This window comes from Pantherophis guttatus, chromosome 2 (genome assembly GCF_059756535.1).
Source record: "Pantherophis guttatus breed Tessera chromosome 2, ASM5975653v1, whole genome shotgun sequence".
NCBI lineage: Eukaryota > Metazoa > Chordata > Lepidosauria > Squamata > Colubridae > Pantherophis > Pantherophis guttatus.
The window spans coordinates 21,849,931-21,875,729 of NC_142064.1; the positions used below are offsets into that span (position 1 = coordinate 21,849,931).

General features: G+C 38.3%; 1 protein-coding gene across 5 annotated transcripts in view; it reads left to right on the top strand.

Annotated features, from left to right (window-relative positions):
- NIPBL (NIPBL cohesin loading factor) overlaps window positions 1-25,799 on the top strand; it is a 162,790-nt gene that overhangs the window by 120,881 nt on the left and 16,110 nt on the right. For all 5 annotated transcript variants that reach the window (XM_034442384.3, XM_034442383.3, XM_034442385.3 and 2 more), the window contains 16 exons: window positions 7,749-7,881; window positions 9,304-9,447; window positions 11,187-11,276; window positions 13,536-13,750; window positions 13,859-13,961; window positions 16,486-16,584; window positions 16,674-16,820; window positions 17,121-17,255; window positions 17,479-17,577; window positions 19,591-19,644; window positions 20,449-20,557; window positions 22,796-22,932; window positions 23,662-23,802; window positions 24,156-24,249; window positions 24,343-24,497; window positions 24,634-24,724. In XM_034442384.3, coding sequence (XP_034298275.1) covers window positions 7,749-7,881; window positions 9,304-9,447; window positions 11,187-11,276; window positions 13,536-13,750; window positions 13,859-13,961; window positions 16,486-16,584; window positions 16,674-16,820; window positions 17,121-17,255; window positions 17,479-17,577; window positions 19,591-19,644; window positions 20,449-20,557; window positions 22,796-22,932; window positions 23,662-23,802; window positions 24,156-24,249; window positions 24,343-24,497; window positions 24,634-24,724 — 1,946 coding nt within the window. The remainder of the gene's footprint in view (window positions 1-7,748; window positions 7,882-9,303; window positions 9,448-11,186; window positions 11,277-13,535; window positions 13,751-13,858; window positions 13,962-16,485; window positions 16,585-16,673; window positions 16,821-17,120; window positions 17,256-17,478; window positions 17,578-19,590; window positions 19,645-20,448; window positions 20,558-22,795; window positions 22,933-23,661; window positions 23,803-24,155; window positions 24,250-24,342; window positions 24,498-24,633; window positions 24,725-25,799) is intronic.

Sequence of the window (25,799 nt, forward strand, 5' to 3'; positions counted from 1 at the left end):
GGTGTCACATACACTGAGTAGGTCCCTGGCATCAGAAGGTCCAAACACCCAAAGCTGCTCAGCCTTGCTTAGGTTGAACCCCAGGAAAATTGGGAACTGGACAAAAAGATTGAAAGTAGGACCTTGTTATATTATCCTACTCTCATTAGGATTGGTAGTTCAAGTAGTATTTTATCTTATCGTAGATATATGCACACTTTGCAGTAGAATATTATGTTCTTTTGTTTATTTTATTTTATTTATTTATTTATTTTATTTATTTGTTTAAATTTCTATACCGCCCTTCTCCAATGTAGGACTCAGGGCGGTGAACAGCCAAAGTAAAAACAAAACATACATACAAACATACAAAGTCTAAAAACTGTTTAAAATAATTAAATAATTTTGGCCGTGATTAAAACATTCCAATTTAAAATCCATTTAAAATTTGACTCAAGCCAGCCCAGCTAGTTGGAATAAATGGGTTTTCAGGGCCCGACGAAAAATCCGGAGGTCTGTTATTGTACGTAGCTCTGGGGGGAGGTTGTTCCAGAGGGCGGGCGCCGCCACAGAGAAGGCTCTCCCCCTGGGGGTCGCCAGCCGACATTGTCTGGCGGACGGCACCCTGAGGAGGCCCACTCTGTGGGAGCGTACTGGCCGGTGGGAGGCTATTGGTGGCAGAAGGCGGTCTCGTAAGTACCCCGGCCCTAAGCCATGGAGCGCTTTAAAGGTGGTCACCAACACCTTGAAGCGCACCCGGAAGACCACCGGAAGCCAGTGCAGCTCGCGCAGGAGAGGTGTCACGTGGGAGCGCCTCGTCGCCCCCAAAATCCCCCGCGCGGCCGCATTCTGGACCAGCTGGAGCCTCCGGGTGCACCCCAGGGGGAGCCCCATGTAGAGAGCATTGCAGTAGTCCAGGCGGGAAGTGACGAGTGCCTGAGTGACTGTGCGTAGGGAGTCCCGATCTAGAAAGGGGCGCAACTGGCGTATCAGGCGAACCTGATAAAAAGCCCCCCTGGCCACGGCCGCCAAATGATCTTCTAACGACAGCCGTGCGTCCAGGAGGACGCCCAAGTTACGAGCCCTCTCCGTGGGGGCGAGTGATTCGCCTCCAATAGCCAGCGATGGCGTCAGCTGGCTATATCGGGACGCCGGAAGCCACAGCCACTCGGTCTTGGAGGGGTTGAGTTGGAGCCTGTTTCTCCCCATCCAGGCCCGCACGGCCTCCAGGCACTGGGACATCACTTTAAGGGCATCATTGGGGTGGCCTGGGGTGGAGATGTACAGCTGGGTGTCATCAGCGTACTGATGGAACTCCACCCCGAAGCCACGGATGATCTCACCCAGCGGCTTTACATAAATGTTGAACAGAAGGGGCGAGAGGACCGACCCTTGTGGCACCCCACAAGCAAGGTGCCTCGGGGTCGACCGCTGCCCCCCTGTCAACACAGATTGCGACCGGTCAGAGAGGTAGGAGGAGAACCACCGCAAAACGGTGCCTCCCACCCCCAACCCCGCCAACCGGTGCAACATGATACCATGGTCGATGGTATCAAAAGCCGCTGAGAGGTCTAACAGGACCAGGATAGAGGAGCAACCCCTATCCCGGGCCCTCCAGAGATCATCCACCAATGCGACCAATGCCGTTTCCGTGCTGTGCCCAGGCCGGAAGCCGGACTGGAGCGGGTCTAGATAGACAGCTTCATCCAGGTACCGGGGAAGCTGTTGCGCCACCACACTCTCAACAACCTTCGCAATGAAGCGAAGGTTGGAGACTGGACGATAGTTAGCCAAAACAGCCGGATCCAGAGAAGGCTTCTTGAGGAGGGGCCTCACCACCGCTTCTTTCAAAGCGGCCGGCAGGACCCCCTCACTCAAAGAAGCGTTAACAATCTTCTGGAGCCAGCCTCGTGTCACCTCCCGGGAAGCCAGTACCAACCAGGAGGGACACGGGTCCAATAAACATGTGGTCGCGTTCAGCCGTCCCAGGACCCTGTCCATGTCCTCGGGAGCCACAGGATCAAACTCCCCCCAGATAACACTCTCAAGACCTGCCTCAGTCATCCCGTCTGGACATACCCAGTCAGAGGCCAGCCCTTCCCGAATCTGAGCGATTTTGTCATACAGATACTGCACAAAATCCTCAGCTCGACCCTGCAAGGGGTCATCCCGCACTTCCAGATGGAGGAGGGAGCGGGTCACCCTAAACAGGGCGGCCGGGCGATTATCTGATGACGCGATAAGAGCGGCAAAATAGCTGGTTTTCGCCGCTTTTATCGCCACTAGGTAGGTCTTAATATGAGACCTCACCAGTGTTCGGTCAGGTTCGGAGCGGCTGGTCCTCCAACTACTCTCCAGGCGTCTTTTCCGGCGCTTCATCTCCCTAAGCTCCTCGGAGAACCAAGGAGCTAGGTGAGTTCGGTGCCGGGTCAGAGGCCGCAAAGGCACGACTCGGTCCAAGGCCCCGGCAGCCGCACTATCCCAGGCGGCCACCAGGTCTTCAGCCGAGTCATGAGCCAGAATCTCAGGAAATGGCCCAAGCTCCATCTGGAACCTATCAGGGTCCATCAGGCGCCTGGGGCGGAACCACCTGGTCGGTCCCGCCTCCCTGCGGCAGGGTGCAGCGGTTAGAAAGTCCAGTCGAAGGAGCGAGTGGTCAGACCATGACAAGGGTTCGATGGCTATATCCCCTATATCAAGGCCACTCAACCACTGACCAGAGACAAAAACTAGATCCAGAGTGTGTCCTCCTGTGTGAGTGGGGTCATGAATTAACTGAGTAAGGTCCATGGCCGTCATGGAAGCCATGAACTCTCGAGCCACCTCAGACGTTTCACCGATAGATGGCAGGTTGAAATCCCCCATGATGGCAATTCTGGGGGTGCCCACCGCCACCTCGGCTATAACGTTAAGGAGCTCGGGCAGGGCCGTTGCCACGTGGCAGGGAGCCAGGTACGTGACCAACAGGCCCATCTGTACTCCACGACCCCACTTCACAAAGAGGGACTCACATCCGGCTATCTGTGGAACAGTGGTCTCCCTTGGATCCAGACCTTCCTTTATAATAACCGCCACCCCCCCGCCCCTGCCCTGAGCCCTCGGCTGATGAAATGCACGGAAGCCTGGTGGGCATATATCCACGAGGGGCACTCCCCCCTCCTGGCCCAACCAGGTCTCCGTAATACCCGCCAGGTCCGCCTCCCCCTCCTGAATAAGATCGTGAATGAGGGGGGCTTTATTAACAACGGACCTGGCGTTGCACAACATCAGCCGGAGGCTCTGGCCCTGAGAATCTGGACAACCTGGGGAACAAGAAAAGCATTGGGGACCGGAATGCGCAATCGCTCTAAGATAGCGAGTGCGCATTCCCCGCACATGATGTGGTCCCCAGCTTCCGCCATATCTGCCCCTCCCACTCACTGTGCTGATGGAACAGCCCTCTTCAAATCGAACTCCAACCCCCTCCCCGACCTCCGGTTCTACGTCCCTAATGTCGCAGCCCTTCGCTAAGGCTGGTCTTGAACCCGGTGGATTTCCCCCAGAACCCACCCTAATCCCCCCCGAACCCCTTAAAATTTTTGTTAAAAACTCACTAAAAAACCCACTTAAAAAACCCCTCAAACTCTTCTTAGCCGCATGCCATCTCTCGGGGCTCCAACGCCCGTCATCAAGATAGGCCCTCGATAACGAAGAGGGCCAGACCTGCGAGAGGGGGGAGTCTCGCAGGGCACGAAGGTCATTCACCTTAGTTTATTGATTGTTGTGAACTAATTTTATTGGATGGATTTTTGGAACTTAGGGTCTTTTCTTTTTGCCGGCATAGCAATTTAGTAAAGAGTTGTTACTACTATTTTAATTTAATGTCAGTTTCAACCTGAACTCCTATTATTTAGTTCACAACAGTTCCTCTTCACCCATGGATATTGAATCTTGGAGGGAAAATTCAGGACATGAATTTACCATAGGAGTAATGAAAACTAAGACCTTCCCCTTTGTCCATCTCGAGTTCACCAAGAGTGGAGCTGATTACATTCTTTAATTAATTTGCTGTATATTTTCCTAACAACTACAATCCAGTGAAGTAGGCTGGCCTGAGAAAGTGTGAGTGGCCCCAAATCAACCAACCCTAGAACAACTCAAGCAATCATTACACACATTGACCTTTTCCATGTTCTGGAATTTCATTAATTAAATATGCTTTGGCCTGATTGCACACACAGCTTTTTGAAATACTAATCTCTCATATTCAAGATTTTTTGTCTCCTTGAATATGTTCACACATGAGTTGTAGCCTATCATGGCTTCTTTCCATCATTTTTCATTTGGGGTTTTTTTTTTAAGGACTTGAAGATTGCAAAGATTTTGGCCTTTGCCTCTAAACGCTAGGACCTGCTGTCCCTATTAATTTCCCAATGGAACTTGTGTTCTGAACCTGATTATTTTGTTTCTAAAGCTTCTTTGGTCTATTTGACATCTCATTATCATTGTCACTTGATGCTAAATTTGAGTGTTATGATACTTTTCCTTATTTTTTCTATATGAATAGTGTATAGTGTATATAGTGTATATAGTGTTCCTCCACCAATAAAATTTGCCTTTTAAATAACTGACTTCTAGTTGCATAATCTCATGGTATCTCATCACAAAGCTCAAGCTGTTCTATTCAATCCATAGAGCACCTTAGCTTCTAGATCTATTACAAGAAATATTCCTTTATTCCTTTTCAGATTTTCTGATTCGTAAGGACAGTCGATACACACAGAGGAGTTTAAGCTCTATTGCTTAGGTGACTCCATATGCTTCAGGCGTTTTCAATTTCTTCCCTAATAAGAATCAACCTGTGTGGTTTTCCAACTGCTATTTAAAGGCTGCAACTTCATTTATTTGTTCTGTCCGTTTTTGGATGTATCTTCTATAGGATTAGTACCTCTATTTCACTTTTCCAGGTATGGACATAATACATCTACTCCTTTCAGTTCAGCCTTGAGTCAAAGAATTCTACTAGTGGCTGATTTCAGAAAATCTCTCTGGAAATGTTCTCTCTGCTTGTTCTCACCACTGATACATCCATGTCCAGGTGAGATGCTCACCTCTGAACAGCCTGCATCTGAGGTGCTTGGTCAAGGCATAAAGCATTGCAACACTTCAGTGAGCTTGAGCTCCTTGTAGTTTAGATTACACTGGCAGCTTTTTAAGGTTGTCCCTATGGTCAGATTTCCACGTTAGACAGTTCCTTGGTAAATATGTACAAGATGACACAAAGCCTGCTCCTCTTTTTCGATCTTACAGCATTGATGTATCTGACACTCCATCTTCATCTTGGCAATTTGTATGCCTGAAAACAAGAACATTGTTCTTTACCAAGAATTACAGCTCTACTAGAATAGTGACTCACAAATGAAAACTATATTGATGATGACCATTATCAGATGCCATTTGGTCAACCTGTTTACAAATTGAGACAAGTAATATGTAATATTTTGCAATAGGGGGCTAAGAATATCTCTAGACTCTTGGTAATCCATTTTTTTCTTGGAATTGCCCTGTTTTAGACATGTTTATCCATTCTCCTGCTGATCAGAATCCTGACAAAGATAAAAAGAGATTAACCTGCCATCATGGTATGATGGCATTGGCAGCCATGGTTCACGATTTGCTTCGTCTTGTTTCTACAAATCCCACTGCCTTCTCGAACTCCTCTCCTTGCATTGGGGCAACATTTTCATCCAGTTCTTGAGATACGGAAACTTTCTATTCTATTCTGTCTTTCTATTCTGATATGTGGAAATTCTTTGTGCAAACAGTAATTTCATCTCATGAAATTTCACATCCATTGTTTTTTGTCTTTGAAAGAGCAAAGTTTGGTTGTATAGTCTGTTAGGGGCTACTTTGTAGCTTATCTTGTTTCTTTTTTCTAATCCTTTTGTAAAGTATTTCATGAAGAGTTTAGCATATTTTTCTTTTCTTTTCCTGTACTCCCATATATTTTACAGTACCTCATCACTGCTTCTTCATAATATTTTTCCATGGCTATCACCAATATTCTCTCATGAAATGTCTTTCTAGTAACTTGTCAGTGACATCAGCCTGTCCAACTGGGAGAATTGTTTGACTAATGAAAAAACCTTCTATATTATATTTAGAGAAAAATAGTCTTTTGCTTAGATATTTCTTTCCTTCTGAATCAGTGTATCATATAGTATAGTCTTTTTCCTCATCATTGGAAATGATCATGCCATACTTTAGATGGTTGTTATGATCTTTCTTTTTACCCAGACCATGTGGCACCATTCCTGTAGTGGAGTTAAACAAAGTGGCCATTTAGGCTTAGTCTTTCATGTTTTTCCATAACTACAGACTGGGCCTCCATTCCACTTTGGAACTTGTCTTCAATCACTTCATGATGACAAGATACTCTTCTAGACATGAATCTGTTTTGTCACTCGTGTGTTGATCACAGAGTTCTTGATGGTGGAGAATTGGTTACTTGTAACTGAGTTGTCAAGTGGTCATTTGGGAATTCAGAAAATTCACTTCCCATTTCTTGTGGTCTCAGATGACCCCATTGTTCCTTTGGATTTTCTGTGTTAGTCTTAGAAAGTGAAGGATTTTTGTGACATAGCATTGTCCCCAAACAATTCTGTAAGCACTAGAATGGTGCTTCTCAGTCTTGGTGACTTCCACATGTATGGACTCCAGTTCACAGAATTCCTCAACTAGAGTAGCCATAACTGCCATATCTGGAACTTGAATGTCTGCACATGTTGAATTTGCCCACGTAGAAAAATGCTGTAGAATGTTGTAAGAAATGAATAGAATAGAACAGAACAGAACAGAACAGAACAGAATAACAGTTGGAAGGGACCTTGGAGGTCTTCTAGTCCAACTCCCTGCTCAGGAAGGAAACCCTAAACCATTTCAGACAAACGGTTGTCCAATCTCTTCTTAAAACTTCCAGTATTGGAGAATTCACAACTTCTAGAGGCAATTGCTTAGCTCTGGCTCATAACCTATATATGAGTTTACAGATGATCCCTTTAGAATTGTAGTTGTAGACAAATAGCAAATTTTTTGTAAAAGGAAATTGAGTTATGTTAGATTTAGCCTAGTCACCCCTTTCTATACAAATGTTTGTTTAGCTCAGAAATTGGATAAAATCAAATAATGTTGCTAGTGATGTTTTTTAAAGCCCTGATGTAAGACAGAGATATTGGAAGAGCAGCCCAAATTCCTGTCTTACAGAGATCTTTAGAGATCCTCTGTTAGATTAAAACTGAGCAGAGGGTAATTTTTACTGCTCTGAAACTTGTTTTAAGAGATACATATCTTTTTTCCTAATACTCTTTCAGAAGTAATTGCTATTTCCTGCTTCAGAGGAAGCTTTGGTGTATAATCCTTGTTTTTAACCAGTTATTTTTATTTAACCTTTAAAATGATTGCTATTGTATTTTTCTACTGGTTACTTTTATATATTGGCATTGAATATGCAGATATTTTACTTTTCAGAAATGAGTGTCTTTTTATTATATGTTGCCTCAAAAATTGAAAAGTTAGCAGAATAGAAATACTTTAAATATATCAATAATCTTGCTATGTTCTATATCTCTACCAAATGGCAGAGGATTATTATTTGACTCATTTATTAAAACTTTTTCTTTTTTGGTGATTTGAATTATTTTAATTTCCAACTTCATTTACTTCGACAGTTCCCAAGTTTATAATGTAGTTTGTGTTTAATATGCTTCCCATTCTCATTTTTTTTTCATCAGATGTGGTAGTAAACAAGGTGAAGAGGATTATAGACCGCTTTTTGAGAATTTTGTTCAAGATCTTCTTTCCACCGTCAATAAACCAGAATGGCCAGCTGCAGAATTGCTACTTAGTTTACTGGGAAGATTATTGGTAAGTATATGGATTTTTTTTTTAAAAAAAGTTTGAATTTTAACGAAGGCTTGTTCTTCATCACAATTTAGTGTAGCATTCTGGACTTCAGATGTTTTTGGTTAGAAGCTCAGTCTCGGTATGCATTCTTATAGGTGCATCTTCTACTTTTTTCTTAATTCCTAACACTTATCTTAGCAGCCCCAGATCCCAGAATATCTATAATCTATAAATTTAAAGAAAGTGAGTTTTGTGAATGCACATGAACACTCATAGAACTATAACAATGGGTAAATTAAAGGTTCAATATTTAGGAATTTATTTAACAAAAAGTTATTAAACAAAGTTATTCACCAAGTTGTAAATGTATAAGAGCCAATATTTCTAGTTGGAAAAAAAAGCTAAATTTATCTTGATTGGGAAGATAGTGCGAGAATTAACTTAATTAAAAAACCTTTTAACATGCAACTTATTACATTTGACTGATAAAGTATTAGTGAAATACAAGATCAAAGACTGCATGATTAAATAGATGCAGAATTTGAACATTGTAATAAAGAGTATGTAGCAATGGAACTTTAAGTTAATATTAAATTTACTTCCAATGTTGTATTCACAGAAAATTGTTACAAGAAGTCCTATTGTTGGCATATTACTCCAGTGTTATGTATTTGTATGTAGGTGTATTTATCACCAAAATAATTCATTTTCTAAAAAATATAAAAAAATGCAATGAGCAAGCTTGGTCATTTGTTCATATTTGGCGGCAATGTAGAAATCCTCAACCAAATGCCCAATTTTAGAAAATTAGAATTTATATTAGAAAATCTTGAAAGTTGAACTGTCCCTGCAACTTCATTTTTACTAAATGTTACTGAAGATATTTTTTTATTAAATTTTATTTACCTATCCTGAACTAGCTTCCTATATTTTAGCAGTGATAAGAATATTAATACTTCTCATTGAAAAAGGTGTTTGAACTCTTCCTTAGTAGAATGGCTAAATTATATGATGGAACTATACTTTGAGATCTAAAATAACTTCATATTTAAAAAATAAATCTGGTGTGCAATTCAATTTTAATTGGAAAGCAACATCTTTAAATTTTTATGTTTATAGAATTTATTTCAGTTTTATAAGAAATTAGATTCCTAGTGTTGATTAATCTGTTATGAACATTTAATCAGTTAGATAACACACTTTCAAAAGATGCATCAAGATACAAACCTTCATCCAGAGTAGCATTTGTGCAGGTAATAAAAAAGAATATGTTTATTTCTAACCGTGGTTTTTAAGTTTGCTTGTTCTTATGTGCAACCTGGACATGGGTGCATAATCTTGTAAAGCTGCTTTTTACCATATTTTTTGGAAAAGGTAAGGCAATGTACAAAGCATATTGAGGGATAGAAAATGGGTATGACAAAAGTGTTGTGTTTTTGTTAGGTTCATCAATTCAGTAATAAATCAACAGAGATGGCTTTGAGAGTGGCATCACTTGACTATCTTGGAACTGTAGCAGCACGATTGAGAAAAGATGCAGTTACTAGCAAAATGGATCAAGGATCTATAGCTCGAATTTTAAAACAGGTTTGATCCTTTCCTTGGTTCTAAGGAAAAATGTTTGAATAATGTTTGAATAATCATTGTAATAAAAATATTTTACTAAGATGTATAATAAAGTATAATAAAAAGTAGCACAAGTCTAAATATATGTGTTGCAGGAACAAATTATTTTGTACTTGTATTATTCTTTTGTTTTGTAACACATCTACGTTGTCGAATTATTCTTAGTAGAGAATTTTTGATGTTTCTTATTTCAATTAATTTAACAGTAATAATATTGAAAGGAGAGCCAGTTTAGTGTAGTGGTTAAGGCAGGGGTGGGCAATTGTGGCTCTTTTACAACCTGTGGACTTCAACTCCCAGAATTCCTGAGACAGTTTGGCAGTCTCAGGAATTCTGGGAGTTGAAGTCCACAGGTTGTTAAAGAGCCACAATTGCCCACCCCTGCCTTAACCACTACCCTGGGTTAAGGAATCAAGCAAAAACAGGAAGATTCTGAGTATTGATTTTTTTGTGTGCCTTTGAAGTCATTCTTGACTCCTGGCAGCTGTAAAGACAAGCCTCTGCAGTTTTCTTGGCAAGATTTTACAAATAATTTGCCATTGCCTCCTTCCTAGGACTGAAAGAAAGTGACTAGCCCAAGGTCACCCATCTGGCTTTGCCATCTCTTTAGCTCATTTCAACCTTCTTTTCCCCTTCATGAAAAATCAGGATGTGAAAAGAACCTACCTATTTTCTAAAAACTCACTTCTGTGATCAGGTTGATAGGTTTTGTTCATTCCATCACAATATAACTTTGTTAAATACGTGGAGTTTTTCTCTGATTCTTTAAATATCATGGGCAAATAGATTGAATTCATGAGTGTTTATTCTCATTTTTTAGGGCAACTGCAGTACTGGAAAGACTAATTTTGAGCCTTTTTTTAATGAACAAAAATGAATTAATATTGCATTCTAATATCTCATTTGTATCATTGATTAAAATCATAAATGTATTATAAGCAACTTTCTTCAGGTAGTCCAATTATGTATGTAATCTACTTCTGTTATGAACTGGTGAAACAACCATTAACAGAATTCATTTATAAGGTTAGCTGCAATATTTGCCAATTCCTTAAAATTGTCCCCTTTCTCAAGCTTTATAGAAGGACATTTCATTCCAAGCTTTAAGAGTCATCAACCATTACTAGCATTTCTTTGAGCCTGGATAATGGTAAGAGAGGGAAGATTCATTTCTAACAATATTGGCAATTTTTTTCAAAAGAGATGAAATACAGGTTGCAAGTTTGCACTCATGTCAGAAGCACTGAGGCTCTGTCTGGTTGAAAGGATTAGCCAGTGACATCACCGTTGCCCAAGGGATGCCCAGTTAGGGGCTCCTTTTATGTCCCTGGCAGGAGCTGGAGTAAAAGACAAGAACTCACCCTGACCCACAGCAGCACTTGGGTCTTGAACACAGGGTTGCTAATCTCCAGTCTAGCATCCTAAGAGCCACCATGCTCCAAATTGCAAGTTATGTCTCTCTAAATTTCTAAACATGCCTCTATTGCCATAAGTTAACTCAACACAGGTAAAAAAACATGTTGCAGTTTTGAAATTTAAACAGTGATTGCAAGTTATGGCTGTCTAAATTTCAAGACTGCAACATTTATTTTATCTGTGTTGAGGAGTATCTTGAAGCAGGTTTAGAATACATAACCATCTTAGTCTTACTTATTGTGATATTGGGAAGAATGTCAAAAGTATATTTCTATGTTTTATAGGTCTCAGGAGGTGAAGATGAAATCCAACAGTTGCAAAAGGCATTATTAGATTATTTGGAAGAAAATACAGAAACTGATGCATCATTAGTGGTAGGTTGTTAGAATAAAAGTTGGTTTAAAATATTTTTTCTCAATAAAACTAGGTAGCGAGTCTTTAGACTCATATATGTTCTGCTGTTGTGATTCACTTAAAAAGAGGCTGGTATTTTCCTTTCACACTGCACCTTACTAAGGCCTCAGACAATCCACTTTGATGGGCTTTGGGTCTATTGCATCTACTTTTGAGCCTACTGTGGAGGAGGCTTCAGACATTTATTATTTTTCATTTATTTTGATTATTTATATCCCACCTTCATTATTTTTGCAAATAACCCAAGGTGCCAAACATATTACACCTTCCTCCTCCTATTTTCCCCACAACAACAACCCTGTGGGATGAGTTGGACTGAGAGCCCAAGATCATCCAGCTGGCTTTCATGAATATGGCAGGACTTGAACAAGTCAGGCTTATTTTCTTGATTATCCTGATTATTCCACAGTCCTAAAAGGTACCATTCAATTATAAAATTGCATATTTTTTAAGCGAATTCAAAATAACCTTCAGATTGCAAATATCTAATTATATTACTTTGAACAATATAATTAAGATTTTGGCATTTGTTCTGTTTATAGCATCATTTTCGGATCTTTTTCACTTTTGTTTTCTGTATTTGCTATGCTTGTGAGTTTTGAGATTCTACTGACACTTCAGTAAATTGTATGTATTTATATTTTTATTTGTTTAATTTTGTAAAATAATAATAAAAAGACGATACAGGTAGTACTTGACTTATTATCACAATTGGGATTGGAATCTCAATGGCTGATTAAGCAAGACATTCACATGACCACTTTACTCAATGACCTCCATCCTAGCTCTCCCAGTTGCAGTGTTAAGCAATCATGTGGGTTGTTAAGTGGAGTGCCGAAGAAAGGGCCCTTTCCCTGTCTCACAACACCAGAGTGACCTGAGCCTGGTCCCTCTAACCCACCATGCCTGGTTTCACTTTTCTTTGCCTTTTTCTGCAGTTGCAGCCTAGCCAATGAGAGACATGGCCTTCCTATTGAGGCTGCATTGTGCCATCCTGCAAGTGAGCCCCACTCTCATGATTGTTGAAAGGCTCCTTCTCCAAATTGTATGATTTGGAGAAAGGGCCTCCCAAACAATCATGATAACTACCACCTGATGAGGACTAGCGCTGTTGATGTTACCTAGTTTGGTAATGAAACGTCTGCAAGAAAACAAGGAATCTTAGAGAAAGTTACAAAACTACTGAATGTGATCATTCTAAAGGGTTTAGAATGTAAATCTTTTTAGCCTTCAGAATGAAGTCATTCACTAGCTTTCTAGTCTTCCTTGGACTAGAAAGCTAGTAAGCATCATCATTCTGAAGGCCAGAAATCTTTCTACATTGGCGCTTACTAGCTTTCCAGCACTCTTCCTTATGCAGAAGAGAATGCCTCAACTGGGCTACAGAAATGGAGCTCGGATCTTCATGGAACACTTGGCAATTGGTTGTAAGTGCACATGAAATGTATTTGTGTGACCATGCGGGCAGCACTATGTTTTATAGTGTCTGGAAGTGCTTTACACGTTATAAAACACCCATTCCAAGGCTGTCGTAACTTTGAGCGATCATTTAAATGACTGGTCAAAAATCAAGAACCTGTAAAATACATAACACTGCTGTTCTTGTAGAAAGTTCCAATTCAGTGATTCTAGGAATTTGCCTTATTTCCAGTGAGCACTACTCCATTTCAAACACTGTAATCATTAAGAAAACCCATTTTCTTCAATGGGTGTATTTTACTAGAAACCAGAAGTAATTGCTTGAAACTGACAAAAACTGCTGAAAATTATGGTAACATGACCATGGGATGCTGCAAATGGTCATAATTGCAAACTGGTTGCTGAGCACTCAAAATGCGATCATATAACTGGGGTATTAATGCTGCTGTTGGAACTACAGAACTTTGTTGATAAGTAGTGCTGAGCAGGTCCATCATAATTTTGAATGGTCACTAGATGAGGATTACCTGTATCTACATTAACTAGTAGCAGCTCTCTTGAATTATATTAATATTTTTAAACCAGTAAATAATTATTAGAGCAATTTATAGCCCAGTTTTCATTTCCCATAACACAATACTCAACTTGGCTTATGTAAATTAAATTACATCTATATATATATGGATGCACATACATTTAATCTAAAAATAGTGGAACAAGAAATAATGTTGAAAACATTTTTTTAATTGAACAGCCTCTGACTTTTTTCTTTGTTCCCATACATGGTTCTATTATACCAGTTTTCTCGGAAATTTTATATAGCTCAGTGGTTTCGGGATACCACTATGGAGACTGAGAAAGCAATGAAGTCTCAGAAGGATGAAGATTCATCTGAAGGAACTCACCATTCAAAAGAGGTTGAGACAACAGGACAAATTATGCACCGAGCAGAAAGCCGTAAAAAATTCCTTCGAAAAATCATTAGAACAGCACCATCTCAGTTCAGTACATTAAAGTGAGTTCAGTAAAAACAGGTTTATTTATTTTAAGGCTCTTTGGCTTTCTTGTGTTGGTGTATTTTTTTTCTTAAAGTCTAAAGTAACTATGTGGAACTTTTTTACAGGATAAATTCTGATACTGTGGACTATGAAGATGCTTGCTTGGTTGTACGCTATTTGGCCTCTATGAGGCCGTTTGCCCAGAGCTTCGATATTTATTTGACACAGGTAAACTCTGCTGGAAATTTTAATGAAATGAGGATTGCTTCCTGATTCCAAGCATTTATGCAGTAATGTGCAATATCTGTTCATTGTTGAGTATAGGTATTTAATAGGCTGTGATTACACCACCTGTTTCCATCGTTCTTTTTATCAGTTACATGAACATTTTTATTTATCCTGCATGCCTTTCATACATTCCCAAAATGTAATTCATTCTATACATGAGGTAATTCAGTTGAATCATTGTCTTAAAAGGATAAGGAAGGATAACACCTTTTCATGAACTTCATCTTTATTGATTTGCATTTATTCTTAGGGATGTGAGCTGTATCTTGTTTGCTATTGTTATAGCAGTCATAAATATAATCTGAATTTAACAAAGTGATTGTGTATATTTCTTGGAGAATGAATTACCAGACATAGACAACCAATATTTTTCCCCATCTGGACTCTGTTTAATCAGTTTATACACCTGCCAAACTTGATTGAGATTTTGGGGATTGAATTAAGAATAAGTGAACAAAAAATAACTGAATCAAAATGGAAAAATATAATACAGTTGAGATCAACCATAATAATTCTCTTAACCTTTAGAGCAGCGGTCCCCAACCTTTCCTCCTCTGCGGACCAGCAGTGGCGGTGAGGGGGGGGAGAGGGGATGCTTTCACTTTCACATGCACTGCTTGCACAAATGCAGCTTTGTGCGCTTCCCCGTCACTTGTGCGGCCCAGTTCTAAATGGGCCACAGCCCGGCATTAGACCACAGACCAGGGGTTGGGGACCCCTGCTTTAGAGCATGTAACAACTTTCTCCAATGCTCAAAAGTCATGTTTTCAAAATCTAGTAAAAGACCATCAGGGTTACAACCTGTTGCAACCTGAGAGGGCTGTTCCATAGGGCAGATCCCAGCGATGAAATCCCCCGGTTCTATTCGGCTCGCCAAACCAGTAGCCCTGGCGGCAGGAGGCTCCGCCCACCCTCCAGGACATCATTACGTCCCTTTTTTAACCATCTGTGCATGCACAGAAGATTCTGCGCATGCGCAGAAGAGGCACTCTCATGCATAGCGCACATGCGCTCCAAACCAGTAACTAAGGTAAGTGGATTTCACCGCTGGCAGGTCCCATCCCATCATGTGGTATTGCTTCATAGAAAAAACTCAAAGCATGTCAACCCTATTGGATCTTATGGGACAGGCAAAGATAAATTAAAGCCCAGTGGTTCTGTAAATAATCCTGTACCATGTAGGACTTTGTAAGTGGTAAACAGAGTACAGACCCTTGAATTGCACCTGGACGTTTTAAAAACATGTGCAGTTGGCAGATCAGATGGATTTGTGCAAAGGCCTTCCTGGCTGCAACTGCCATCTGCTAAAAAGCAGATGCCAGGATCTCTCAAATTGTGTATCTTGTCTGTCTGAGGGAATGATACCGTATCTATATTTAATGATGGAGGATCACCACATTTGCGGGGGGGGGGAGTGGCTAAGACCCACAGCATTCAGTCTTAGTATGATTAAGTCTAAATCTGTTCTTCCCCATCTGGACTCCTGCAGCCTCCAGATGTTGCAATTTTTTTTTTTTTGAAGTATCACTTCATTGGCCAGGGTAGAGAAGCATAACATGCATCATCCTTATATTAATGATACTTATACCATGCCAATGGATGATCTTACCCAGCTAAATAGAAGTGGAAAAATTTGAATCTTGATCCTCTCTTCTGGGGTATTAGCAGTCCCCTCACCTCAGACTTTGTATCTTCCGTAGATTTTTATGAACAGCCTTTCTATTCCCTTAACTAAGACATTTATGAAGAAAATAAAGAGTACAAGGCTCAAGATCAAATGCTGTGATATTCCACTGCATTCTTCCCTCTATGTGGACATAGACCCAGGGGTGGGTTCTACTTACCTTTACTACTGGTTTGCAACAGGGCCATGCATGCAGAAGCTTCCTGATGACATCGGGGTCGGTGGGCGGAGCCTCCTGCCGGTTTTACTACCGGTTCTATAGAACCGGTCTCAACCGGGGACAACCCACCACTGCATAAACCCATTAAGGATCATTTGTTAGCTATGGTTGTTCAGTCTAATGCGAAACTATCTGATAGTGGGATCATCTATCTCACATTTTTAAGGAGTCTATGGTCTAACATCAAATACCTTACTAAACTTTAAGTATGCTACATCCACAATATTTCCTTGATCTACTAATCTAATCACCTTGTCAAAGAAATGTCAGCCCTCTACAAAAAAACAATAGAATTTGTCTGGCACCTATTTTGAACAAATCAATGCTGGATTCTGATAAACTGTTAGAAACTAAGGGTTCACAAGCCCACTCCTTGATTAGCTTTTCAAAGATTTTGCTAGTATTGATGTCAAATTATTGTTATAATTCTCTTTGCAAGGTTATGACAGATGACTAAATAGTGACTTTTCATTTTGCTTTAATCTTGGAATGTTTCCACTGCATTTTTGTTTTCAGAAAGTAATAAGCAGTGATTAACAAATGCTATTTTCTTTTAATAGATTTTGCGTGTGCTTGGTGAAAATGCAATAGCTGTTCGAACAAAAGCCATGAAGTGTTTGTCTGAAGTAGTTGCTGTAGACCCCAGCATTCTAGCCAGGGTAAGAAAAAAAGAGAGAGAGACAATATCTAACCATACATTTCTTCTGGTTTTGTTTATGTGCATTTATATTTTGCTTGTTGTTTATAGTTGGATATGCAACGAGGTGTTCATGGACGGTTAATGGATAATTCCACGAGTGTGCGAGAAGCAGCTGTGGAGTTACTGGGCCGGTTTGTTCTTTGTCGACCACAGCTTGCCGAACAGTATTATGACATGCTGATTGAGCGAATACTGGTATGAATAGTTTTATATTTTCCTCTGTTATGTATGAGCATTTATAGACTGAAATTTGAAAGACAGTTACAGTTTTTGTTAATCCAAACTTCTTGGATTTTATTATGGTAGATTAGGAGAACTTTGTCGTTTGCAGAAACTTTAAAAAAATAAATGCACCATATTACCATAATGTAGCAACTCTCATATTGATTGCTATTAAAGTTTTTATATCTGTTTTTTATTTTTTATTTTTAGTTAATAATATGCAATGTTGTAAATTATAGAAAATATATGTATATCTTCTTTTCCCTCCCTTAGGATACTGGTATTAGTGTCAGAAAAAGAGTAATAAAGATTCTTAGAGATATCTGCATTGAACAACCAACCTTTCCCAAAATTACAGAAATGTGTGTGAAAATGATTCGCAGAGTTAATGATGAAGAAGGCATTAAGGTATACAAAAATGCAGCATGTATTGCTTCTGTTATAGCTTGTTTTGATTTTACTTTTTCTTGACTTGTACATTCACATTAAATTGAGCTGAGCTCTTGTGAGCAATGTTACTTTACTATAGCTTGGCTAGTAGTGGTAATAATGCTGCTTATTGAAATTTATACTTTCTTCTCTTTAAGGTTTAACAAGTTAATTTTCTTAATATATATATTTTTATTTACAGAAATTGGTAAATGAGACATTCCAGAAATTATGGTTCACTCCAACCCCACATAATGACAAAGAAGCTATGACCAGAAAAATCCTGAACATCACAGATGTGGTATGAATGGGACTATTTCAGTTGCAGTAAACACTTATGTCTAACTGTGTTCACAAGCGTCCTTTATTGGTGTCACTCAAACAAATGCAATACAAGTAATCCATGAGTTTCAACAGCAATTGGGAGTGGACACAATGCAGTTGTAAAATGTGACAGCATTGCTTAGCTACAGAAATTCCTACAGTCCCAATTTTTAACTGAATCCCACAGTCGTTAGATGAGATAGCTTCCTGCTGGCACAACCAAAATCACTGAGGAAGCTGGCAGGAATTTACAAGTCCCAGACCCACAGACAGGTAAATGGCTGCTTTAGATCAAGGAAGGAACGAAGGAGTGCAGGAATGGGACAGGGAGGATGCATGAGAGGTATGGGAAGGTTGTGAGTTAGTTTGGGGAGGTTGCTAGGGAATGTGTTAGAGGCGTGGTACAGATTGGAGAGGGTTAGGGAATTCAAGGGGCACCACATGGGAGAGAAGGAGGGGGAGCGCAAGAATCACCATGCAGGTGAGGGGATACATAAGAAGTGCAGTGTGTGCTGGGGTGTTGGAGTGTATGAGAGAGGATCAGCAAGGAAGTATGAGACAAGCTCCATGCAGATCATTGAGGATATGAGGGGGCGCACGAGAAATGTCTTACAGGTCATAAAATTTACATGGGGATGTGAGTTGGGGAGGGTGTGAGGGAAGCATAGAGGATCAGGGAGGCTGCCTAGGTGGCCAATGCAGCATGAGCATAGAGGGGCTGTGGGAGAATGTGTGCCCCAGCAATTTGTAACCTTCCCTTCTGGCTTCCCCATTGACTTTCTAGGGAAGCTGGCAGGGAAGATTGCAAATATTGATGATGGGGCACTTGTCAAGTGGTCATTTGAATGAATTGCCAAGCTCCAAGTTCAGAATCACATGACTGCAGGAGTGTTGGGTTAGCTGGAACACCAAGGACCAGCTGTATTCATCATTAATTCAGCGCTGTCATAACTTCAAATGGTTGCTGAATGAATATTATAGGGCAAGGGCTACATGTAGTACAAATATTTCATTTTTCTGGTTGGGTTTTGAAAATTCTGAAAAAAATGTTTTATTGCCACATGTGCTAAGTAAAGGTTGGCTATTTGATAAAAGAAGGGTAGAGATTTTATTGGATTGTATCTCTCATTAGTTCGAAATAGCTGGCAAAGGGCAAAGTATGATAAAAAGGACAGTCTGCCAACATCTGGAGAAGTACGCATTATGTACTGCTGTTTTACACTGTGCTTTGTTGGATTTTGTGTTTGGGTAGTGTCTGATCCCAGCCACTATGTCTAAGAAGTTGTGTTATATGCTGTGTTGCCTAACAAATTATAGTTGGACCACGATTTAGCACAATATGTGTATCCAATCTTTGTGGCTAATGACTTTTCTGCTTTTAGGCACTTATCAACATATTTTAAAGATGTTTGTTTTTATTGGCTAGATTAATATGATGTAGAACTTAAGTTTCCCAATAGGTTTGTGTTTATAAAACTTGTAGCATAGTATTTGGATTTTTAAAAATTAGTGAGAAAAATTGGAATAGCATGAGAGGAAAAAAATATATAATTGCATTATATAATGCTATCAAGTTCAGCTAAGACCCTAATTTAAGGATTCTTGAAAAGAATCCATTTTACTTGGACTCCTTGTTTACTAGGAATAAACAATTAACTTTTTTTGTATGAAAGTTGAAGATGTACAAATGCTTCAATAGAGATTTAATCTGTTAAATGTCAAAATAGTGTTATGAAAATAGTATTGATATGTGCATAGACCAAGCTTCGGGGGGCTGGGGGAACATTTGTCGTACTATGTATTACTTTAGCATTCTATGTTCAAAATTACAGGTTTCTCTCCCCTAATTTGGTGGTTTTGATAGATTATGAACAGCTTTCTGAGAAATTGATGTATTTTATAGATATTCTCTGTGTATTAATATGTGAACTCAAAATGTAACAATTAAATAAATTTGTTCACAAATAAATTTTACACTTCTTTTTCATAGGTTGCAGCTTGTAGAGATACAGGATATGATTGGTTTGAACAGCTTCTTCAGAATGTACGTAATGATTCAGATATTCTGGACCTTGATTTCATTCAAATACCTTTTATTTTTATCTTTTTTCAAACAGAATTGATGCAGCTTTTCAGTAACAAATAGGAAAAGGCTATTCAAATTTATCAATACAAAGTGTAAAGGTCAATTAAAAATCTAATAAGAATTCAGGAGGTCCCATTATCAGTAAAAAAATGACTTCCTTACTGGTTTGTAGGTAAATCAAACAAAAGAAATGAAAAGAATCTCTCCCCCAATGTATTTGGAAATATTGGTTCTAAATTGGAAAGCTGACATGCCTCCATCTGTTAGTCAAGACATTATTATAATTCAAAAATGAATTGCGTTACTTCCTGGACGTATATCTTCTTCATATTGCTTACTTATTAATGCTTTTTAAATATTATTCTTAGTTCTTAAAGGCTTCTTTGGCTAGCTTAGTTTTCTTTACATATTTATTAAGGGATATATCCTAGTTCAGTTATAAATCATTTTAACAGCTTTAAGGCTTGTAGCCCAGGTTTATGATAATCAGTAAATGAATATACACATGAATAACAAGCAAAGTGAGTTATTTCACATTTTTTTAGAATAGCATGTACTATTTGATAAATATTTATTGACTGTTTAAGCTTCTAAACAAAAATCAATTTAAATTAACACTTTAAGTAAGTCTTCCTTAAAATGTATTTTGGGGTAATCTGTTGTCCGTTATTACTTCAAATTAGTGTTTTATATTTGTTATATCCACTTAGATGCTGTCTTTAATTTTCTTTTACAAAAGATTATATTCTGTTTATTTTACAGTTGCTAAAATCAGAAGAGGATGCTTCATACAAGCCTGTCAAGAAAGCCTGTACGCAACTTGTGGACAATTTGGTTGAACATATTCTGAAGTATGAAGAATCTTTGGCAGGTAAAGCATCTATAACCATTTCAATCATATACTATTAAAATAGCTTGTTGGTAGCGTATTTTTATCTTATTTTTACCTAAAGACACTTATTTTCCTCCTTTCTTTGTGTGCACAGATTTTTCTTATCTTTTGTCCTCTGTTTCTTTTAAACCTGTTGTTTTCTGTCTCTTCCTTTATTTCTGTTTCTCATAACATCAGTAGGGAAGCGTTTCTGAGCAAACTTACATTAAAGCATTTAGACAATGTCACTCCTGCATAAACAAATCTACCTAATTTGCTAAAAGCCACAAACAGATTAACCCCTCAGAGACATTGAAGTTTATATCAGTGCAAGGAATTAATAGAACGGAGTGGAAGGGAAAGGGAAAGGGAAAGGGAAGGGAAGGGGGGAAAGAAGGAAGGAAAAGAAAAGAAAACCTTCACCCAATCTCTCCAATCTTCTACAAAAAATGCTTGCATTGTACTCCTACTTACAAGCCAGTAGATTTCCTGTGGAAGTAAGAAACAACTTTCTTACAAGCCATTGGGTGGCAGCAAATATTCTCTTATTTCTGGATGGTTGAAAAATACTTCCAAAAGAGGCAAACGTTTTTCAATAAGTCTATTTCCATCAAGAAAAAGTTTTTCTTTGCAATTTAAGAGACTTAATTTTTCACTGTTTTAGTTCTTTAAAAAATTAAAGCAAAATGATCACTAATATTAATGGACAGAAGGAATAAATACTATAATGAATTTTAGACACTTTCTTGTGAGAGCGCACCCTTAGATAAAGGGGTTTTCCTTTCACCACAATTTCAAAAGAGGAAATGCTCAATACAGCATGGCATGATGGTTTATCTCAGCCTTGTTTGAGATCACAACTTATTTGGTTATTTTATGTATTATTTTTACAAATAGCTCAAGGTGACAAACATGTCCAACACATCTTCCTTCTATTTTCCACTCAATAACTATGAAGTGGGCTGGGCTATAAGAGAGCATGATTAGTTCAAAGTCACCCAATTGGTTTTCATGGATAAGGCAGGACTTGAACTCACAGTCTCCTACTTTCTAGCCTGGTACCTTAACCACTAGACCAAACTGGCTCTTTTTCTAATCTTATCTTCTAATATCACAATTCTCTCAGAGCAGTAGCCATCTGTATTAAGAAATTCATCAGTTCCAGAAAACAATAACCACTTTTTTGTTGTTGTTGACCAGATTAGACCATATACCTTTGACATTTATGTTTCCCAGTGTTTTTTTCCATTTTAGCATCCCTACTTCATAGTACAGTCATACATTATATTAATATATCCTACCCTGAATATCTTCCATTTTAGAAAATGAAATATTAGTTTTTCTGATGTAATGTATGACAGTATCTTAAGACCACATTCCTATTAACTTTGAAAGGCTATCTTTTATGAATGGACAAACTAGAAGTAATTGCATAATTTTTCAGAATTGTAGTGCAAAGGAAGGCCAAATCTCATCCAGATTTTGTTTCATTCTTTAATTATGTTCTTGGTGTTTCTGCCTCACCCTCTTAGCCACAGTACACAACTGGAAAGCTTTCAGGAATAGGATATAGTATTAAAAAACTAGATCACATGATTTGCTGTCATCCAAGAAAGTAGGAGTTCAATCACTTAGGTACCCGGTACTTCTGCTAAAAGTTAAAAGGAACTGTTATGTCAAACATCAATTATCTTTTTGATTCCTTGGGGTCATTCTGAAGAGGAATATGAGAAAATGGGATCTGTCCAGATGAGTTTGTATTATTATAATACAAAGGATCACAATTAAAGTGAGACATTAAAATCTGCACTGTTTAATTTATATTGGAAAAATAATATTGGTTCTTTGAATATAATGTTTTCTATTGCTATATGATTTATTTATTTATTTAAAATATTGTCATGGTCATTTAAGACTGAAAAATGTCTGAAATCTATGATAATAGTACTAGCTTTAAGACTGGAATCAGGTTTTGGCCTGATCAATAATATTTCTGTTTGGGCTATCATAAACAGTGTCTTATAAAGCATATGAAAGGATAAAGGAACTATGTGGTGCCCAATGCTTTCCCAGTCAGGAACCATTTATTTTTGAAGCACAATGGGATGCTGCACATAATCAGGCCACTATAAATATTTTCACTTGAGAGACTTGATTCAGCTGGCCATTTAGATTAATGACTGATTGGTAGATGAGTATTTGTGTGGGCCTATGTAAATAATGATATTTCTTTTCCAGATTCTGACAACAAGGGTGTGAATTCAAGTCGCTTGGTAGCTTGCATAACCACTTTATTTTTATTCAGCAAAATCAGGCCTCAGTTAATGGTCAAACATGCTATGACCATGCAACCATATCTTACAACTAAATGCAGTGTAAGTATTAACACATCCAGATTGCTTCTCTTTATAGTTGCTGTTTCAGCTGAAGTTAACATTAATGTGTGGGTAGAAACCAGTAAAATCTGTTTTGAGACAATTTAGTTGCCTGCTTCTATTATTTAACTTTTATCATTCTCGTTGTTGTGGTTTAATAAGCTCCTTTAAAATTATTTTTGAATTTATTACATCTATTGTTTTAGGTTTTAAATTTGCTTGTTAAATGACTTATTTTGAAGTATTTTTACACAATAAGAACAATTTGATAATGGAATTGATTATCCAGAGAGTAGTGGGTTTGGAAATGTGGAAACTGGAGATGTTCAAACAGAAACTTTTTTCTGGGACTACTTTCATTTGGATTCTTGGACTGAGCAAGGGTTTGACTTAATTGCCATTTCCAACTTTGTGTCTCTATGTTTTGTATGTTTTTATTTTCATTCTAACATTTCTATCCCATTTTTCATCATTTAAATGATTCAAAAGTAGGATAGAAATAATCCAGTCTGTCAGCCCTCTCAGATTTTCTTAGATTTGAGTAATGAGAGCTGCACACTAAAAAAGGTACTAGATCATGAACACAAGTTGTGACTGCTCAGTTGTTATTCCATGGTGTTGTATCATTCAGTAGCATGGATGCTTTATTTTAATGTTGAACTTGAGCTTTTCATGATATAGTAAAGGATCACAATAGACATCATTAATTGAATGCAATATTTTCTGTAGAACCAAAATGACTTCATGGTGATCTGCAATGTTGCCAAGATCTTAGAATTGGTAGTGCCACTGATGGAACACCCGAGTGAGACTTTCCTTGCTACGATGGAAGAAGATCTCATGAAGCTCATAATCAAATATGGCATGACAGTAAGGTTTAATTTCTACTTTAAAAATCATCTTTTTTATTGCGGTGGAAAATGCTATATTTGAAAGGGAACATTGAAATTGTAGTCATTATGTTGATTTTATGGATATAAAAATATATAATTCACTTTTTTATTTTAATTATTCATAGACTACTTGGATATTATTTAAGTAAAACAATATTTTTATTTTTGTTTACAAGTAAACAAAACTACTTGTTAAAGAAGATAGAAATAATTAAAAATAAATAGTATACCATTTTTATGATGGCCTTGATGTCTAAATAAATCTGTAAAATAAGAGCAAAGCATTGATTTCTCCATTACTCTGCAATATTTTTTTCTCTTTGTTTCTAGGTAGTGCAGCATTGTGTTAGCTGTCTTGGAGCTGTTGTTAACAAAGTCACACAGAATTTTAAATTTGTATGGGCTTGTTTTAATAGATACTATGGTAAGTTAAATATTTGAATTTTTTAATGAATATTCTTTTAAAGATATTCAATGTTTATGAAAACAGCATTATAAAATAGGTTTTGTTATTTAGGTGCACTTTCAAAACTAAAAAGTCAACATCAAGAAGATCCAAATAGCACTATACTTACAGCAAATAAACCAGCACTCCTAAGATCCCTTTTTACTGTTGGAGCTCTATGTCGGCATTTTGATTTTGATCAAGAAGATTTTAAAGGCAACAGCAAGGTAATACAATATTTAAAAGTATATTTGGATTTCTGTTTTTTTCCTTGTTTTTAGATATTAATAAAAGTTTTTAAATGGGAATGAAACTTTCCTTGACTTACTTTTTAATTATTGTACCCTTTTCCTCTTTAAACAGGTTAACATAAAGGATAAAGTACTTGAATTGTTAATGTATTTTACCAAGCATTCAGATGAGGAGGTACAAACAAAAGCCATCATTGGTCTAGGTAAGATTTTACATCAGATTTGAAATACTTATTATGTATATCAGTAGCTGCTTGCAGGGGTGGGTTCTACTTACCTTTACTACCGGTTTGCATCGTGCACATGTGCACTCACTTATGCTCTCTTCTGCACATATGCAGAAGTTTCTGCACATGCGCAGATCGCTTCTGATGACGTCCGGGTCAGTGGGTGGAGCCTCCCACCAGTTTTACTACTGGTTCTATAGAACCAGTCCGAACCGGGGGCAACCCACCACCGGCTGCTTGTGATTATTGCAAAATGACTGCTACTTCAATAAAACATTCCAAGATAATTTATTGATATAGTTTGGATTATTGTAACAGTCTGTAGCAAGTGGGCTATATTCAGAAAAGGAAAATTGATGCAAATTTGCTAGCATGTATTTTTGTATATCTAATTGTGTGCCTTTGATGCAGCTTAATATTGTATAGTTCTGTTTTTTAAAACATATTAATAATTTTGTATTTGTGCAGTTTGCAATAACTATAAAATGTAAATGGGCAGTTGTGGGCAGTTGCAGGTATAGCACAAAGTACTGGAACAATCTTTACAAGAAAAAGGTTGCCTGCACTTCTGCTAGTCCCCACTTCTGGCCCTGCCTTTCTTCTATGCCTAGGTGATCTCAGTGTTGTTGGTTATTGTCAGGTCTGTATTCAGTAAGACCACATTTATTCATCATGAGCATGTGTGGACTTGTCTTACTTCATAGGAACCTGGTTGGGAAGGGATGGGGAAATTACCATATCCAAGATTTATTCACCACTATTCTTTGTGCATCATAGCCCCAATACTGAAATTGGGTGGAGTTGAGGCAATAATTGATTGTGAGACCTTTAACTGTGACTAGAGATGCTGCTGTGACTGCCTTCTTGAGGTCCTGATTTTATATTGATACTGGTATTGAAATCATCTAGGCTTTTATTGTTGAAGTGACTTCAGTCTCCATATCTTTGGGTGAGAATTCTAGATGGGCTCAGGATTTAATAGCCTCTATAAAGATCAGATGCTTGTTCCACATTATTTGTCACCTGATGCAGACAAGCAATAACATATTAG